This window comes from Corythoichthys intestinalis, chromosome 2 (genome assembly GCF_030265065.1).
Source record: "Corythoichthys intestinalis isolate RoL2023-P3 chromosome 2, ASM3026506v1, whole genome shotgun sequence".
Taxonomy (NCBI): domain Eukaryota; kingdom Metazoa; phylum Chordata; class Actinopteri; order Syngnathiformes; family Syngnathidae; genus Corythoichthys; species Corythoichthys intestinalis.
The window spans coordinates 46,437,094-46,456,599 of NC_080396.1; the positions used below are offsets into that span (position 1 = coordinate 46,437,094).

The 19,506-nt window shown below is 38.4% G+C and overlaps 1 protein-coding gene across 3 annotated transcripts; it reads left to right on the forward strand.

Moving 5' to 3' along the window:
• The first annotated feature begins 279 nt into the window (after positions 1-279).
• On the forward strand, positions 280-19,050 carry txndc16 (thioredoxin domain containing 16). 3 transcript variants are annotated; one of them, XM_057830452.1, is made up of 21 exons: positions 280-633; positions 2,617-2,800; positions 2,885-2,967; positions 3,073-3,146; positions 3,312-3,386; positions 3,676-3,797; positions 3,949-4,039; positions 4,154-4,301; positions 4,408-4,577; positions 4,665-4,725; positions 4,988-5,123; positions 5,219-5,365; positions 5,813-5,872; positions 6,003-6,207; positions 9,186-9,322; positions 9,499-9,583; positions 9,816-9,957; positions 10,169-10,356; positions 15,669-15,859; positions 16,487-16,690; positions 17,635-19,050. In XM_057830452.1, the coding sequence occupies exons 2-20, from the start codon at positions 2,644-2,646 to the stop codon at positions 16,687-16,689; spliced, it is 2,475 nt and encodes an 824-aa protein (XP_057686435.1). In that variant the 5' UTR covers positions 280-633; positions 2,617-2,643; the 3' UTR covers position 16,690; positions 17,635-19,050. The 3 variants fall into 3 exon arrangements, 2 of the variants coding, with proteins under 2 accessions (XP_057686435.1, XP_057686436.1); XR_009062603.1 differs by lacking the exons at positions 16,487-16,690; positions 17,635-19,050 and adding an exon at positions 14,937-15,030 and having other exon boundaries at positions 15,669-15,807; XM_057830453.1 differs by lacking the exons at positions 16,487-16,690; positions 17,635-19,050 and having other exon boundaries at positions 14,937-15,820.
• Positions 19,051-19,506: the final 456 nt, after the last annotated feature.

Genomic DNA, 19,506 nt, shown 5'->3' on the forward strand with positions numbered 1-19,506 from the left:
ATATCCCGATTGGTTACATACATCACGAGGTTAAACAAAAAAAAAAACACAAGGCCTTGAAACGTTCATGCTGAATTAAAGGAAAGTAAATTCAAAATAAAAGTGTGGTTAAAACGTGGCTACTCATTTTTGTCCAAATTTATGTTGAGACACACGTCAGCTGCAAGATCAACTTAATTTAGTCATTTACATTGATTTGGGTATGTTTTCAGAGTTTTCCCGGGCATTTTGGAAAGCAACAAAATATTATTTTGAAAATAAAAGTGGGATGTTGTTTACACTACGGAAGGTGACTTGTATTCCAGACCATTATTCAAAACAAAAACAGAATGCAATACTGCATTATTTTTGTTTGTACAAAAATTCGATGATTTATCCACGATTAACTCGTTTTAAGACTCGGCACCTTTAATGTTGAAAGAACTATATATCACGGAACCAAGTTGCAGCTAGCACACGATGCTAAAACACTCGCTACTGGTTATAATTTTAGGACAAAGCACACGTTTTGCACTTTGCAGCTCATTAACACCGCGATGATGGAAGTATCTCGTGTCGTAATCCTTTTGGCGTTGTGGTACTGATTTTATCTCCCTTTTTTGCACTTGGACAGACCAAAGTTAATGTTATCAGGTAGGTTACCCACCAAGTTCCTTTTACTTCTTAAAGTCTTTAATTTTAGAATGTGTCATTATTTTACGAGGCGTTATATAACCTTGGATTGGTTTGAATACAACACAAATTTAGCACGGTCAATCTACAGAACAAAACTGTGTACAAGATGGACCATCAATCCACTATTTTTTTTTACTATTTTTTCCTCTTCATATTTTACTTATTGACTTCCCTTCTCTTTTTAAAGGCTGAAGGCCTGTCAAGTCACTAAGTACTAGTTGTTGTTGTTCTTGTGGACACCAACTTTGTAGTCCTACTCCACTGTTACTTGTGAATTGATCGTCTTGAAACTTGGTAGCTTTGCAGTATGGGCCAGTATCTTATCGATACTGAAAACCTGATCTGTGATTTTTTTTGTGTGTGTGTATCAGGACTGATTAATTAATACTTAAATTAATACTTCTATTTGCATGTAGCTTGTGAGATTGCCAGTAGAGGGCATGCACGCTTTTCATTACAGCCTCTGTACTGTGCAGTAACACATTTGGGTTGTTACATATGAATCAAGAACACAATCCAATATTGCTTTGGAATCCACTTTTTCAGTTTAAACAACTTGCCATTAAGTCATTGACTGCCATTAAGATAGGGAGGACTGAGCTATCTTTCGGTCATTGTCCAGCAGTGTTGTTAATAACGGCGTTAGAATATAACGGCGTTACCAACAGCGTTTTTTTTCTGTAGTCAGTAATCTAATTAATTACTTTTCTCATCTTGGCAACGCCGTTACCATTACTGAGGCGGGAAAGGTGTGCGTTACTGTGTGTTGTTATGCTGGTTTAATGACGCGAGAAAAGTCTGAGAAAGACACAGAGACGAGAGAGCAGAGCAGGAGTGGGGAGGAGGCAAGGGAGTTGGGACGCCGTTGCAAACGCGATGCTATGTAGCTCCAATAATACCTGACTGTAGCCGTTAGCCTACAAACTACGCCCACATGATGCGACGGTAGATATCACATAATATAGAACTAGATGCAAATGACAGACACGGCGGCATTAGCAACATGTATAAAGAACTAGATGCATAAGTAAACAGCCGCCATCTTAAAGCAGTAGGCCTCTCAGAAAGGCTCTGTTGTAGAGAAACTTCCTAGCGAACCTAAGCATTTTTATCTAAAATGCTCCTAAATAGGCAAACTCATGACTTAAATCTATTTTTAAACGATGAAACAGTTTTAAAATGTACACATGTCGAAAGTAGACAGAAGGGAACTAATGCAATAACGGGAGCAATTTTAACAACTTTAACGGTTGATTCACAACATTAAATGACTTCCACACATAGCAAAGGTTACTATCTAGTATCGCAATATCCGCAATACCCCCGTGTCTAGTTAAGTTTAGGGTTAAGAATTGGGCTAGGGCCAATTGTCCCAAAAACCCTTTAAACTCAACATTGTGTGACCTGTTTTTTTTTTTTTTTTTTTTTTGAGAAAAAATAACTTCAAAATTATCACCAGTTACTTTGCCAAGTAACTAATTACTCTTACATTCAGGTAACTGAGTTATGAACGCAATTACTTTTTGGGATAAGTAATTCATAACTGTAATTAATTACTTTTTTAAAATAAGATTAACAACACTGTTGCCAAGCCTCCCAATCTAAATGGATTGGACATCAATCGCCATCAATGGCACTGAAACATAATTATTCAATGTCAGCCACAATAGTTTAAATGGATTTGATGTGTATTACTTTAATGGCAGTGAATTCGTTAAGTCATTGCCTGTCTGATAGGCATCTAATTAATTTATAATTGGAGGTTTGGTTTTCCATTGCTAGTGCTGTCAATGGCAGCCAGCGAGTAGATCATGACACGTGTACAAATTAAGCTCACAAAATCTGTATCCAATAAAGTACCGATTCAAATGATCTCTGACATTCATTGCCTTCCCTGTACACTACTATTAAACTCGTTGTTTCTCCCGTTTTTACATTTAGAGGAGTACACGGCTTCACTTGTCAATAATGTGGATGCATGTGACACTCTTCCTGCTGTGCGCCAACGCTGGAGGATGCACAGACATGTTCAACACATCAGGGGTGCTGCTTGAATTCACGGCTGTGGACTTTTATGAAAAAATGCATTCTGGGAAAACGGTCTTTATCTACTTTGAGAATCAAGGTACAGCAGTGCCACACTAAACCTATTTTCATTCTCCCGAGTGCCAAAAACCAATCATTGGTTTTTGTCCTCTTCTGTCTTCAGTGTCTCCAACCATCTCTCTCTTCTTGGGGGAACTGAAAGAGTCTGCAGATGTTTTGAAAGACTATGGAATACTAGTGGGCAAGGTAGTTGACTCGAGAATTTGTCAAAATATGCGCAATAGGATTATTAGTTTGTTGTCAGTATTAAAAAAAACTTTGCTTGTGACTTTTGTATTGTTTTTTACATAGATAAACTGCAAAAGGGAGACGGTGCCCTCATACTGTATGAAAGAAACGGTGCACAATAGTGCTTTTCTTTTCAGGTATGTGGCATTATGGTGTAATACCCAAATGTGTAGTAAATTAACACAAATAAAATGAGTAGTTTGTTTGGTTATTACCAGTAGACACATTGTTTTATTTCACTGGTGGGTGTTGGAATCTTTTTTTTTTCTCCTTTAATTTAAATTCCAAATCTCTTTTTGAAGGGGTGGTAAGGAGTTCTTGAGCTTTGATTTGGACACTGTGTTTGATGTCAACTCCATTGTCTCTGAAGTCCTGTTGTAAGTAAGCAAACACCTCACTCAAGATAAATATTCGTTAATTCAATTTTTATTTAAAAAAAAAAAAAAAAAAAAAAAAAAACATCGAGCACATCTTCTCCAAACCACTTTGTCATACTGTTACGTTATGAAATTTACAAATTTACGACAAATTTTTAAAGTTAAGTGCTTTCTGGTACTTAAAAGTGCTATTATTTATTTCACGTGTGAGAACATTGTATTACAAAAAACAGAGTCACACTCCAGATTTCATCTTCAAGAATGTGCCCGTTTTTATATTGCTCTTCAGTGCCATTTTACGAGATGAGGTCAAGTACGTGCATTCAGACGCTGACCTCTTAGTCTTGGAGAAGTCAGTCAGAGGGAAGAAGGATATTGTGCTGGGTTATGTCAGCAGTTTAGGCACGCAAGGTATGGGCATCACAGTTCACCTTGTGAAGTTCACATCATTGACATGTTCTGCAACATTTCCCCATTCACAATCCATCTGTGTATGCGACTCCTGGTGGACTACTGCATAAAGTCTATTCTTAACCTCTTGTTTCTGATTGTGTGAATTCAGAGCACAGATCAGTAATGGAGACAGCTTATGTGTATGGATCCAAATACCAGTTTATCCTCATTACTGGAGGCCCTGTATTGAAACGCTTAGGGTATGTTTGTCCACTCTCATCCGCTCTATGTGAATAAAGAGATTTTGAATTCTCTTAGTTTTTTATGAACAAAAATGATTCAAATGCTCATTAGCACTTTTCTCTTCTTTTCAGTGTTCATAGAGCATCCCTGTTGTCTCGAGTGTGGTTCCTCCACTGCAGGACTTCCCACACTGATCGCTGTCCTTTGACACCTATGAGGACACCACTCTCCACACTCGGCATGCACACCTTCTTGCAACTCATGGAGGCTCCACTTTTGGTAAACAGGCACATTTTCTATCACACAAATGTCAAACCAAAACAACAAAACTCATACAAACTCTTGAGCTTTTTTAATTGTATTTTTTCTTCTGCTGTTTTATCAGTCAGAAGTATACGATGACCCCTCCGCTGTTCCGAAGCCTCAATTTCCCTACCAACAAACTCCACAGGTCTTTCTGTTCTCACATTCAGAAACAGAGCATCTGGATCGAGACACGGCCAACGCTCTGGCCTGGAAGATCCGTGGCGTCGCCCTGCTGATGCTTGTACATAGGTAAGATGAAAGGTACGCGTACATGGTGTTGTGCTTTTTTTGTGGTTTGTTACACGAGTAATGTAATTTTCAACTATATGTTATTAGGAAGAGTCCTACAGTGAAAACTCCTGTTGAATATAATGCTGCTTACAGGCTGCCGGACAAGGTATGGTAATAATAAATGGGAAAAAAATTTGTGTACAGTGAAGCCTTGAGATTTTTTTTGCCCAGATTCAAGCAATTGTTTGATTTGTGAGCAATTAAAAAAAATGCATATGCTGTATGGTGGCAGTAAACTAAGCTAAATTCAAAACATTAGCATTTTAAAGTAAAAAGAGGCTTCAGTCTATTTATAAAGTATCTTGATGTTAAGGTAACACTGTAACCCCCTTATTTCCAAATGTTGCCTGTATCGTACTTACTTTTAGGGATCTGATGTCAAGTATTTGACATTGGAAAACTTGGATGAGCTCTTGGAGCTTTTTCTCCAACAAGAGGGAGATGAAATGGAAGATGAGGAGTTGGAAGCAGAGGAGTGTAATATCAATGAGGCAGTATCTAATGGTAACATGGCGCAGCAGTTAAGCTCAATGAGCTGGAACCATGACAGAAGGAGGAAATGATAGCAATATTTAGTAGTGTTTTTTTTTTCCGCCCAGGGGAATTGGATGACGAAATTGCGGCATCTCTTTATGTGAACCGTGGCCACGAGATGCAGATGGACTCCATCACCCAACTGACGTCTGATGATTTCCCTGACGCAGTAGCTCAAAGTGGCCTCACAGTGGTGCTTTTCTACCTCAAATGTAAGCCTCTGTTCCCCTTTCTTTAGCTGCTCCTAAACCGGTTATCATTCAAATTGATGTTGCTTCATCAAAAACGTCAATAGGAAGTGAGCGTTCAGTATATTCATCCATATTCTTCCACGAATCCTGTTCAGGTTCATGGGAAAGTTTGGGCCTATCACAGCTGACTTTTTTTAAGTTGACATTTTAATGTGGACTTTGCCCATTACTTCAAATCACTTTACATGTATTACTTCTTTTTCAGCTGCCAGATCTTCGTAGTTTGGTCACCAATCAATAGAGGGTTCAGACAAATAAGCAATTAGTTAGAAACGCACGCACAGCTTAAGTCACTGATTGGGAATAATTACCCCGATGACTGTATCAATAAAAAACTAAAATAAACGCTATTATTTAAAAGCACTGTATGGGCATCGGTTTAATTACAGTTTCCTTTATAACCACCAGGGGACGCCGTTTCAATGGCCCTCCTTAGCTCCTTTACAGAAGTGGGAGAGTGGTTTGCAGGTATCTACCAGCACGCAGTAGCTTGTGATTTTTTTTTTTTTTTTTAAACTCTGTAACTAATAAATGCAAGTGTGATAATTCATATGGCCATGCTGAAGCTTCTTTTTATTGCCACTGCCACATGTTGTAGATGCTGACATCGCTGATGTTCACATGAGCGCAGTGGATTGTGGGGAATGGACGGACCTGTGTGCTGCTCAACCAGTCGGATTTCTACCAATCTCCTTCAAGCCAATCACTGCCTTCCCAAGTATCCTGCTGTTTCGCCCTCAGGAGCCCATTCAAGAGTATAGGGGAATGTTGGGATGTGAGCCGCTGCATCGCTTCATTTTGTTGTGAGATGCTATTGTGTTACTTTGCTTAAATTGTATGTTGGATTATTGGGAAAGGTGACAAAATGGGTGGAGTTTTATAGACTTTATCTTATGCCGAAAACAAACCCGGTACATGAAAAATGTTTGGACTTTGCCTTGTTTGAGGTGTTCAAATTAAACCTGCCTATGATTAGAACTTTTAACTGTAGTTTAATCATAGGATAGTTTATCAGTCACAAGACACGATATACTGTAAGCATCCAGGCAATGAGGTTATGAGTAGTACCGGGATGAAAATACAAGTGAGTCAATAATGACATTTTTTGATGAGCTCACCTTTGAGGTTACAATATTGTGTATTAGTCTGATATTTTTTAATGAATCATGTCTATACTGAGAAAGACCATTGTAGATTAACCGAGCATTATGTTTTTTTGATTAATAGTAATCATTAATGCTACAGCTGCCGTTAATAATTATGGCAAACAAACAAAAAAAACAAAAATGAATCAATTTAGCAAGAAACAAAGTAGAAACACATAACAAAAAAAAAAGGAAGGATTTTATTTTATTACCGTAATTTTCGGACTATAAGCCGTACTGGACTATAAACTGCAGCTGTCCTCACTGTATTATGGGATATTTACACCAAAAGATATTAATCGGTAGCACTTTATTTGACCGTGGCATCAGAAGCCTGAACCACATTGAAGCTTTCAACCAATTGGCTTCAAAGCTTCGTTACTTCCAAGAAGCTTCATTTGGACATCACTGCTTCCTTTCGGGAGACAGTCAACCTCTGCTGCCACCTGTTGTCAACACTGTTGTCGTCCAACATGCCTTCTCGCATGCATAGCAGCGCTACAGATTTAAATAGCAACCAAAATTCATTTTCTGTGCTAATTTTTTATTCAGTTCCTGTTCCAGTTGTTTCATAAAAAACTAGTTATGGTATTTATTAACACTGTATTTGTCAGTGGCGCCATAAGACTGTCATAAGACCAAATGAACCACCAGATGTAAATAACAATCAAAATCCATGTTCTGTACTAATTATTTCTTCAGTTACTGTTCCAGTTGTTTCATTCATTGCTAGTTTTGGTATTTAGTAGAGATGTCCCGATCGATCGGGTCCGATCACGTCATTTTCAAAGTATCGGAATCGGCTAAAAAATATTGGCCATGCCTTTTTTTAATATATATATATATATATATATATATATATATTAATTAAATCGTTTTCAAATTGTATTTAACGTTACAGACATAATATGTTACACTCATCCAGAGTCTTTAGTTTAGGCTTAAGGTAGGGTTGTCAAATTTATCCCGATAACGGCGGTAATTAATTTATTTAAAAATGTATCACGTTACAATATTTAACTCAATTTATGCATGCGGTGCACGACCCACTCATGTATTGCGGTGCTCAATCTAATGGCGCCGTTTTACCTATATAGAGAGATAAAAGGCAGCGTAAAATGAGTAGAGTGAATTTTGGCAGCCTTTGGAGCCATTTTTTTAATTGGCTAAAGCCTTACAATCCCTCTCTTTACGATTAGATATATCATGGGAAGCAATGTGGGGAAGCAAAGTAGCAATTGATCTTTTTCTTAACACCTTAAGTTATTTCCCAACGCAGAGAATATATAGCAATTGGTAGCACTACGCACAGTCATGGTTCCACTTCCCATCATGCATTCGGCCATGGCTACAGTATCATTTACTGAAAGCTGAACAAATACACTAGATGGCAATATTTAGTCACAATATACAAAGTCACAAGTCTTTCTATCCGTGGATCCCTCTTACAGAAAGAATGTTAATAATGTAAATGCCATCTTGAGGATTTATTGTCATCCATCCATCCATCCATTTTCCATGCCGCTTTTTCCTCACGAGGGTCGCGGAGGTGCTGGAGCCTATCCCAGCTAACTATGGGCAGTAGGCAGGGGACACCCTGAACTGGTTGCCAGCCAATCGCAGGGCACAACAGTACTTATGTACTGTATGTTGAATGTATATATTCGTCCGAGTTTCATTCATTTTTTTCTTAATGCATTGCCAAAATGTATATGATCGGGAAAAATGATCAGGAATGACTGGAATTGAATCAGGAGCAAAAAAAAGCAATGGGATCGGGAAATATCGGGATCGGCAGATACTCAAACTAAAACGATCGGGATCGGATCGGGAGCAAAAAAACATGATCGGAACAACCATAGTATTTAGTAACACTTAATTTGACCGTGGTGCCATAAGACTATCATAAGACCATCATAATTATGAGACATGATACTGCTATGAGCATTAATGAATGGTTATGACAGATGTCATTTTGTATCATCCAGCAAACTATCTCACTTTGAATGGATGTAAAAAGATCCGAGCTGGACATAAATGGAGTTAGTGACATGATTTTCCGGATGACACTTACTGACATCTGTCGTATGCATTCATTAATGCCCATGACAGTGTCATGTCATAATTATGACGGTCTTATGGCAGTGTTATGACGCCCCTGTCAAGTAAAGGGTTGCCTATTAACCCAAATAAGCCACACTGGATTATAAAGCGCCGGATTCAAAATGAGGGGAAAAAGTAGCGTCTTATTGTCCAAAAATTACGGTAATAATTATTTTAATTTTTAACTAATAGAAGCAAAAAAAGATTGTTTGTCTTTGACATCACTGGAGCTTTGATTAAGTGCCACGCAAAAGATGCACGAATTGTGTATGTCTGAGTAGGACCATTAAAGATATCTTCACAGTCCACAATGACCACAAGGGAAAACATTATGTGCTGAGTTGTGTGTGAACATATAAAAAAAGACAAGTTGTTGGAGAGGTTTGGGGTTTGAGAGAAAACAGTGGTGCTATTCCAATACCTTTCCATTTTGTGGCAATAAAGTAGTGGCCAGAGTAATAAACTTTACACAGGGATCCAAATCCTTGATGGCACCCGTGTGTGTGTCGAAAAGTCCTTTGTCTTTAACCCAGGAGCCGTCCGGCCACTCCCCAGCTACTGTCTAATCAGCAGGATGTGACATCATTTCTTCATGGGGTGCCTCATCCTGAGCTAACGGACTACAACCCTGACAGAATGGTCGGCCTGTTTAGGACTCAAATACATTCAGGTAATACAGTATAATAGTTTGTGACTAGTCTGTATTGATAACAATGAACTTAGATACTCTAATAGACGAAATGTGTAATCCAAGTTTTGAAGTATGACTAACAAGACATAGTAAAAAAAAATATATATATATAAGCTTGACTAATACAGAGGTTATGTCTTTGGTTGTGTTGGCAGGTGTGCCAGTGTTTAATGAAGCTGCAAAGTCGCTGCGAGGCAGGGTGCTTAGCGCCCTGCTGACAGATGTGTTGGCACAGGAATGGTACGTGCTGTCAATTGTTCCTCCTCTTCAAGGTTGTCCCAGACTATTAAATTCCCTGCTTTTTTCTTTGAATTTGGTACTTTAGCAATAAAGCCTTGATAAAAATCCATTTATTCTTGATAAAAGTCAGTCTTCAGTCACTATTACAAAAGCGTTTTACTCACTTTTGCGAGATGCTATGTATTTTATTTCGTGCTTGTGTCTTTGTGTGTGCGCCATATGTTCTTTGTAGGGCTGCTGACCTCTCTGTCAACCTCCCTGCAGTTTTAGTGTTTCCATCTTGGAGGGTGCACACTCAGCCCTCCGTGTTGTCCCTGTTCTCCTCTGTGGATCACTTGCTATCTGAGATTGATGCCGCACTGCTGCATGTTTTGGTAATTTTTGTCTAACTACCTATATAACTATCCTAAAGGAGCTGCTAGGTGTGGTAATAACCTATTGAGGAATTAGTTAGGTCCAAGATGAAGTCCCAGATGCAGATACAAACACCGTTGTGGATACACGGTTAAAATACCATAAATAACGCACCGTTTACTTCTCCCCTATTCATGTGAATCGTGTTGTTCCCCTCTTTTATATTGTCAGCCTGAGTTGACAGTGGAAAACCTGCCATCCTACCTCAGCCTTGGAAAAGCCCTTCTCCTGCTGTTTGTTGGAGAAGAAGAAGATGAAATCGGGCTGAGGCAGAACAAGATGCTGCTGGAGGAGATGAGAGGAGTTGTGCAATTAGGAGGAAAGCGGATTGAGCGATATTTGACCTGTTGGATCCACCTGTATGTTGTATTTACATTATATGGTTACATCTAATTTGTTAATTACAGTGGGGCAAATAAGTATTTAGTCAACCACCAATTGTGCAAGTTCTTCTTGAAAAGATTGGAGAGGCCTGTAATTGTCAACATGGGTTAACCTCAACCATGAGAGACAATGTGGGGAAAAAAACAGAAAATCACATTGTTTGATTTTTAAAGAATTTATTTCCAAATTAGAGTGGAAAAAAGGTATTTGGTCACCTACAAACAAGCAAGATTTCTGGCTGTCAAAGAGGTCTAACTTCTTCTAACGAGGTCTAACGAGGCTCCACTCATTACCTCTATTAATGGCACCTGTTTTAACTCATTATCGGTATAAAACACACCTGTCCAAAACCTCAGTCAGTCACGCTCCAAACTCCACTATGGCCTAGACCAAAGAGCTGTCGAAGGACACCAGAGACAAAATTGTAGACCTTCACCAGGCTGGGAAGAATGAATCTGCAATAGGTAAAACGCTCGGTGTAAAGAAATCAACTGTGGGAGCAATTATTAGAAAATGGAAGACATACGAGACCACTAATAATCTCCCTCGATCTGGGGCTCCATGCAAGGTCTCACCCCGTGGCGATAACAAGAACGGTGAGCAAAAATCCCAGAACCACACGGGGGGACCTAGTGAATGACCTGCAGAGAGCTGGGACCACAGTAACAAAGGCTACTATCAGTAACACAATGCGCTGCCAGGGACTCAAATCCTGCACTGCCAGACGTATCCCCCTGCTGAAGAAAGTACACGTCCAGGCCCTTCTGTGGTTCGCTAGAGAACATTTGGATGATCCAGAAGAGGACTGGGAGAATGTGTTATGGTCAGATGAAACCAAAATAGAACTTTTTGGTAGAAACACAGGTTCTCGTGTTTGGAGGAGAAAGAATACTGAATTGCATTCGAAGAACACCATACCCACTGTGAAGCATGGGGGTGTAAACATCATGCTTTGGGGCTGTTTTTCTGCAAAGGGACCAGGACGACTGATCTGTGTAAAGGAAAGAATGAATGGGGCCATGTATTGAGAGATTTTGAGTGAAAATCTCTTTTCATCAGCAAGGCCATTGAAGATGAGACGTGGGTGGGTCTTTCAGCATGACAATGACCTCGAACACACAGCCAGGGCAACAAAGGAGTGGCTTCGTAAGAAGCATTTCAAGGTCCTGGAGTGGCCTAGCCAGTCTCCAGATCTCAACCCCATAGAAAATCTGTGGAGGGACTTGAAAGTCCGTGTTGACCAACGACAGCCCCAAAACATCACTGCTCTAGAGTAGATCTGCATGGAGGAATGGACAAAAATACCAGCAACAGTGTGTGAAAAGCTTGTGAAGAGTTACAGAAAACGTTTGACCTCCGTTATTGCCAACAATGGGTACATAACAAAGTATTGAGTAGTGCTGCAACGATTAATCGATTAACTCGAGTATTCGATTAGAAAAAAATATTCGAATTAAATTTTGCTGCTTCGAGTATTCGTTTAATTAAAGCGGTGTTGTAATGGTTTGTTTTAAAAGTGTTTGCATTCAGTTTAATTGGTTTGGGTGGATACACTGCCCTCTAGTCTGCCTCATTTCATGTTAATAAATCCAGCTGCTGCTCCTTGTTAAGACCAACATAAGCTTTTGTTCGAGGTAATGTTCTTTAACGCATTCGTAAAGTAGTTTGTAGGTATATTTAGATGTTTTTTGTGGAAATATGTGTCCGAACCATTTATCAAGAGCATTGTGTAAAAAAACAAAAAACAAACAAAAAAAAAACCATTCGCGTTTTATAGCATTTAAGCTAGCAGCCTTTTGCTATGTAAGTTAGCCAAATGTTTGTTGTACATAGATCCTCTTTAATTTAAATACCGTTTGAGGCTCAGCTCAGGTATTTTAATTTTTTATGTTCCTTATCCGATTACTCGATTAATCGAACTAACTAGCTCATCGATTAATCGACTACTAAAATAATCGATAGCTGCTGCCCTAGTATTGAGATCAACTTTTGGTATTGACTAAATACTTCTTTTCCACCATGATTTGCAAATAAATTCTTTAAAAATCAAACAATGTGATTTTCTGTTTTTTTTCCCCCCACATTCTGTCTATCATGGTTGAGGTTTACCCATGTTGACAATTACAGGCCTTTCTAATATTTTCAAGTGGGAGAACTCGCACAATTAGTGGTTGACTAAATACTTATTTGCCCCACTGTCCATATGTCCTTTTGACTGTAAGCATAGAGCTGTAAAATCTAGCTTCTAATAAGAAGCATTGCCAACGTTCTTCAAAAAAAGTTAAGCGGCACAGTGGTGAGTGGTTAGCATGTCATTTCCTGTGTGGAGTTTGCATGTTGTCCTCGTGCCTGCGTGGGTTTTCCCCGGATAATCTGGTTTCCTCCCAAATACCAAAAACAAGCATGGTAGGCTCGTTGACCACTCCAAATTGTCCATAGGTATGAGTGCGTGTGTGATTGGTTGTTTGTCTCCTTGTGCTCTGCGATTGGCCAGCAACCAATTCAGGGTGTACCTCGCTTGCTGCCCATAGTTAGCTGGCAATGAATGAATATTACAAATTTGGTTCTATACTAAATTGTTCAGCCTTTTATTTTCAAAGCATTGCATTGTGTTGTTATATTAAAATTTGCACGATAAAAAGCGGCATGGAAAATGAATGAATGAATAAATGGTCAAATGAACTATCTTGGCAGCCAATGAGTTAAACGGCAAATGTAATTTTGACCTGCATGCACAAGTCAGCACAAGTTCAGAGAATATAAACCCTTGATGTCAGTCGCTGGCTTAAAACCTTCACTGTTCAAGGTCGGCGTGTTTGAAGGACACTTGACAGCAAATTGAGACACTTTATAAACACACTCTCTTTCTCTGTCTGACTGTCCATCTGTCTCTTTCTTCATACAGTATACACAGTGTATCAAAAAAGTGAGTACACCCCTCGCATTTCTGCAGATATTTAAGTATATCTTTTCATGGGACACTGACAAAATGACACTTTGACACAATGAAAATTAGTATGTGTGCAGCTTATATAATAGAGTTAATTTATTTTCCCCTCAAAATAACTCAAAATATAGCCATGAATATCTAAACCCCTGGCAACAAAAGTGAGTACACCGCATGGGAACTACGTACATCCCTAAATGTCCAAATTGAGTACTGCTTGTCTCCAAAATGTCATGTGACTCATTACAGGAGTGCTGTCAGCATTGCTGCAAAGATTGAAGGGTCATTCCCACCACCATGCTTGACTGTATGCATGACACACTTATCTTTGTACTCCTTACCTGGTCGCCGCCACACATGCTTGAGACCATCGGAACCAAACAAATTAATCTTCGTTTCATCAGACCATAGGACATGGTTCCAGTAATCCATGTGCTTTGTTGACATGTCTTCAGCAAACGGTTTGCGGGCTTTCTTGTACCGTATTTAGATGAGGCTTCCTCCTGGGGTGACAGCCATGCGCACCAATTTGATGTAGAGTACGGTGTATGGTCTGAGCACTAACAAGCTGAACCCCCCCCCCACCCACCCCCCCCACCTCTTCAATCTCTGAAGCAATGCTGACATTGAGGGATGTACGTAGTTCCCATGCGGTGTACTCACTTTTGTTGCCAGGGGTTTAGATATTAATGGCTATATTTTGAGTTATTTTGGGGGGGGAAATAAATTAACTCTCTTATATAAGCTGCACACAGACTACTTTTCATTGTGTCAAAGTGTCATTTTGTAAGTGTTGTCCCATGAAAAGATATACTTAAATATCTGCAGAAATGTGAGGGGTGTACTCACTTTTGTGATACACTGCACATACATGCATACACTTGTAGAAACTGCTGCCTTTCGTGCAAACGCTGTGTGTTCAATTCCCAGTTGGTGCCCCAATAACCAGTAACTGCTGATCCCAAACTCGTCCAAAAATAAATTTGTCAGCAAGGGCAGTTGACATTACAACTTTACCCAACAAACAAAAAGTACCAAAAAAAAAAATCTACTCAAGTAAATGTACTGTTACATTGGTGAAATTTTACTCAAGCAAAAGTACTGGTTTAAAAATCTACTAAAAGTAAAATGTAGCTCCTTTAAAATCTACTCAAGTTATTCAGTTACTGTGTGTATGTGTGTGTGTTTTGTTCAGTGTTGTTAATCTTACTTGAAAATAGTAATTAGTTAAGTTACAAATTGCTTCTCGCAAAATGTAATTGAGTTAATAACTCAGTTACCTCGTTGTAAGATTAATTAGTTACTCAGCAAAGTACTGTAACTGCTTTTATTTTTCCTCTTCTACACCTTTTTACATTATACATTCTATAACATCTTCCACATCAAGGATGTTTGTATTAACTGATTGAAGAAAAAAACACTACATATACACAGTATTTTAGAATATTTGGTATTTATTTAGATCAACTATATAGTATTAGTCTGTTAAGAAAACACAAATGTAAACTGACCATTAACCAGTGCAAATCTCTGAAACTGTATGTTAAGCGTACTGCACAATAACCGTTGCCATTATCACTGTCTTGTTGTGTTGTCTGCTCTACTCAGGCAGGCAGCTGATGTGTGACAAAACCAGACAACTCACGCTTCATTCAACCAAATAGTCCTCAGTATCAGCAACGGCGTTGCAAAGATGGGAAAAGTAATTAATTAGATTATTCACTACAGAAATAAATTACGCCATTACTGTGGGGCATCACTTTTATACTCGTAACACCATTATTAGCACTAGGTTTTATTGTTCTTATAGTCACTAACTTTTAAGTCCTACTTCTCTGTAATTCGTGAACCGATCGTCTTGAAACTTGGTAGCTATGTAGCGTTGACCAGTATCCATCTATACTTGAAACACAATTTTTGAGTTTTTTTTTTTTTTGTATTATGCCTGATTTATTAGTAATTAATTAACTATTGTCTTCTCTGTGTGAGCCACACTAGTGCTTTTTCTTTTTTTCCCCTACTTTATAACGGAAGCATTATAACATGTAATTCAGTATATTAATTCCCCCAAGTATGTACTAAGATAAAAGTAAAATTACTGATTAAAAAAAAAAAAAAAAATCCCAAAATTACATGTTACGGAAAAAACTATGTGGTTACAGTAACGAGCGTAAAAGTATTACTTTCCATCCCTGAAAACGAATCACGTGATGTTCCTTAATGAGACCAGGCAAAAGTTGTGATAACAACATTGCACACCTAAAGGCAGATATTTAAAAAAATCAAAAAGGTTTCCGTCTCTGCTTTAAAATCGATACATTTTGTTGTTTTCTTTTACAGTGGTCGTACTCCAGCTGGAATGTCAGTCTTGGGCTCATACCTGGGTACAATGCCCCCCCTCCCAGCACTGGTTCTCACTCATTTGCCATCTAGACATGAAGTTTACGAGTACCCACACAACACACCCATCGTGGCTCAGTCTGTCTTGCAATGGCTGCAGAGGGTGGAGGAAGCCAGAGAATCTCCTGCAGGTTAGGATCCCAAATGTCTCAGAACACTACAAGAGAGTACTGTACATTCAAAAGGCCATTCTCATTCTCCAAACTTTTGTGTGGCTCTGTATACTTAAATGGAAGGGGAAATTTCAATATATCACTCTGTTTATTTTTTCTACGTTCATAAAATCCCACACAGTTTTTACTGTCCATAAAGCAAATCATTATCCAACTAGCATCTAATATGTTCTGTCCCAGAAGAGAGCAATCATCATTACAATAATTCAGTTTGAAGCAGTAAATTGTTTGAAAAAGCTGACCATATATAGCTTTGCACAGTGTTGTAATAGCTCTGAAATGTTTTTCAGCCATAAAAATAAAACTTGTTTTAGGCCAGCTGTAAGTTTTCACCCATTTCCTAAGTGCATTGTGGGATAATGTGTTTTTGTTTATACCCTAATTAACTAAGTGTGTTGCAACACATTCCTTACATTGTGCTCTCCGTATTATCCAGCTTCATATTACTCAAAAAGTTAGCATGTTGCTCTCTGGCACTTTTGCATTTGCATTACATTAAAAAGACTATACGATTACCTCATGTGGAACCAATTTCCGAGTTATGTTATACTTTAGATGTATGGATTGATTGTTCTCTGTTTGTAGGGATGTTAGGAAAAGATGACTGGCCTCCGTCAGTGGAGTTCTATGACTTTCTGAAAATCATGGACGAGGAGGAGCCTGGTTTTGCTAAGCAACGCGTACCTGAAAGGGAGAGCGAAGATGTAAAGGTGGACCAGGCAAAGTTGAACAGGGAAGAAGCAACAACCGATTCGTCTTACCACCCACTTCATCACTCAGAGTTATGACGTAAGCTTTAGATATCATTCTTTAATAGTAATAGTGGCGCAGAGAAGTGGCTGCCACACATTTGGACTGAGGTCAATGGATTGACAGATCAGTTCAGGTGTTTCCGGTCTCTTAACCTGTGATTGACTCAAGCTTCCCTGAACAGTATACGCCAATGTTTTACAAACTTTTTACAATAAGCAAGGACCTCCTAAAAAGATTCATAAGAAAGGGTTTGTGGCTGCATATAAACGTAGTCTTTGAGATAAGTAGTAAAGGATAATGCATTTTATGGCCAGGAATGACTTTGAAAGTTAAACGTTAGCATATTTATAATAATATAAATAACTGTAAAATGCACAGCGTGGTTGACAAGTGGTTAGAACATCTGCCTCGCAGTTGGGAAATTGTGTGATGGAGTCACAGTTGGGAGATTGTGTGATGGAGTCATGGAGAACTGTAAATTGTCTGATGGAGTGACATATGCCATCAAAATAGGTCTCTTTAATTTTTTTCCCATCCAAATGTGTAAGGAATGTCCCAATTCAAACAGCATCGTGCTCTGAAATCGCAAACTTGAGTCACTTCAATAAATGAATAACAGCAAACCCCTAAACAGTTTACTTGAAACACACAATCTATCTTGATGCAAATACAATGTATCACAAAAGTGAGTACACCCCTCGCATTTCTGCAAATATTTAAGTATATCTTTTCATGGGACAACACTGATAAAATGACACTTTGACACAATGAAAAGTAGTCTGTGTGCAGCTTATATAATAGAGTTAATTTATTTTCCCCTCAAAATAACTCAAAATATAGCCGTTAATATCTAAACCCCAACAACAGCAAAAACAACAACAAAAGTGAGTACACCCCTTAGAAACTATGTGCATCCCTAAATGTCCTAATTGAGTACTGCTTGTCATTTCACCTCCAAAATGTCATGCGACTCGTTACAGGAGTGCTGTCAGCATTGCTGCAGAGATCGAAGAGGTGGGGGGTCAGCCTGTTAGTGCTCAGATACTACACCGCACTGTACATCAAATTGGTGTGCATTGCTGTCACACCAGGAGGAAGCCTCTTCTGAAGACGGTACACAAGAAAGCCCGCCCGTCTCTTCACACCATAAGACATGGTTCCAGTAATCCATGTGCTTTGTTGACATGTCTTCAGCAAACTGTTTGCGGGCTTTCAGAATGCGAGGAGTGTACTCACTTTTGTGACACACTGTACATACATACTGCATATTATATGTCACCCTAAAAATATATATAAAGCAGTATAGAAGACTGACATTTTCCTTTTCTTTTTTTTTTTTTGTGGCAGCAAGTACGTATGTTGTTTGAATTTTTGTGAACAATGATCACAGTCATTTAGTTATGGCCCATGTGTCCACAATTTCGCAATTTTACAGGTTTAAGTAACTTAGTATGCACCAATATGGTTTTATTATTTTTGACAGATTTGACGTTAAAACAGTTTTAAACGAATTTCTTTTCAATGATGTCAGAGTTCAGCTCATTTGTTGATGCTCGAGTTCTGAGAGTGTTGAGAGTTGGATGGGAACACGTAAACTCTTAAGACATTTTTAAGAAACGCGTACGCAATCTAATAAGGTCAAATTTACGAGCTACATCGAAAATTCTGCTATTACGCTCACTTTTCCTTAACTCTGTCGCAGAGGTATTTATGTGACAGTGTGTTTATTATCGGAGAGAGTAACCACTGCCCTCAGTCTGTCTCCTGAAGGATTTTTCCATTGACTTCTGTTTTCTGCCATTTGGGTAGCAAACTATTTGCTTTGGATTTTGTTAGAAGAATGCAATTAAATCCAGAGCTGTGTTGTTCAGAAAACAAAGTAGTTTATGTGTGATGTGTCTGAACTTTTTGTTTGTTGTCTAAGGAAATGCTGCAATCAATTCGTAGATATTGTGTATGTATATATGTATATATATTTACATACCTTTTGTACATATCCATCCATCCGTCTTCAACCGCTTATCCGAAGTCGGGTCGCGGGGGCAGCAACTAACTTGCAACTGCTTTAATGTATTTAGTAAATAACGGGCTGCCTGTAACAGGAATAGATACCCAAATGCATTTGACGTATGTTGTCAAGTACTGTGAATGAAATATTTATTATGGGATGGAGAGTTCTACCAAGAATGTGTGTGAATGACAAATAAATCTGTTAACATGATAAAGGATACAGTACTTTAAATTTGAAAAGGCCTGACATCAGCAGTATATTGTCTCTTAAATACAGCTTTCTTTTTTCCTTGGAAGTTGTGGTCTCCTGTTTTGTTTTTTTATTTATTTTATTTTTATTTTGTTTTTTTTAGTATCATTTAGCCTATTTTTTTTCCCGGTATCACATCACTGAGATGAGTGCTTTGAGTATTAGGCAAATTATCCTGATTTTCTAAATTAATGTCCTATAGGCTGTTTATCAATAAAATATGCCTGCCACTTTTTCACTGACTAGTGAGACGTAAGCACTCCAACTGACCTAGTAAGGCCACCCCCCCCCCCCCCCCCCAAAATAAATAAATAAATAAATAAATTTCACAGAATTTAGTAGTATCTGTGTCATCAGAGCTGGGTAGAGTACCCATAACGTTTACTCAAGTAAGTGTAGCGTTACTTCTAAGTAATATTACTCATGTAAAAGAAAAAGTTGTCATCCAAAAATGTACTCAAGACAAGTAAAAAGTATTTGTTTAAAAGAATATTCAAGTAATGAGTAACATTGTGAGTAACTACGGTTAATGTCAGATTTAAAAAAAAAAAAGTTACATATTTTTACTCCGCACTTATTATACTGGACTATG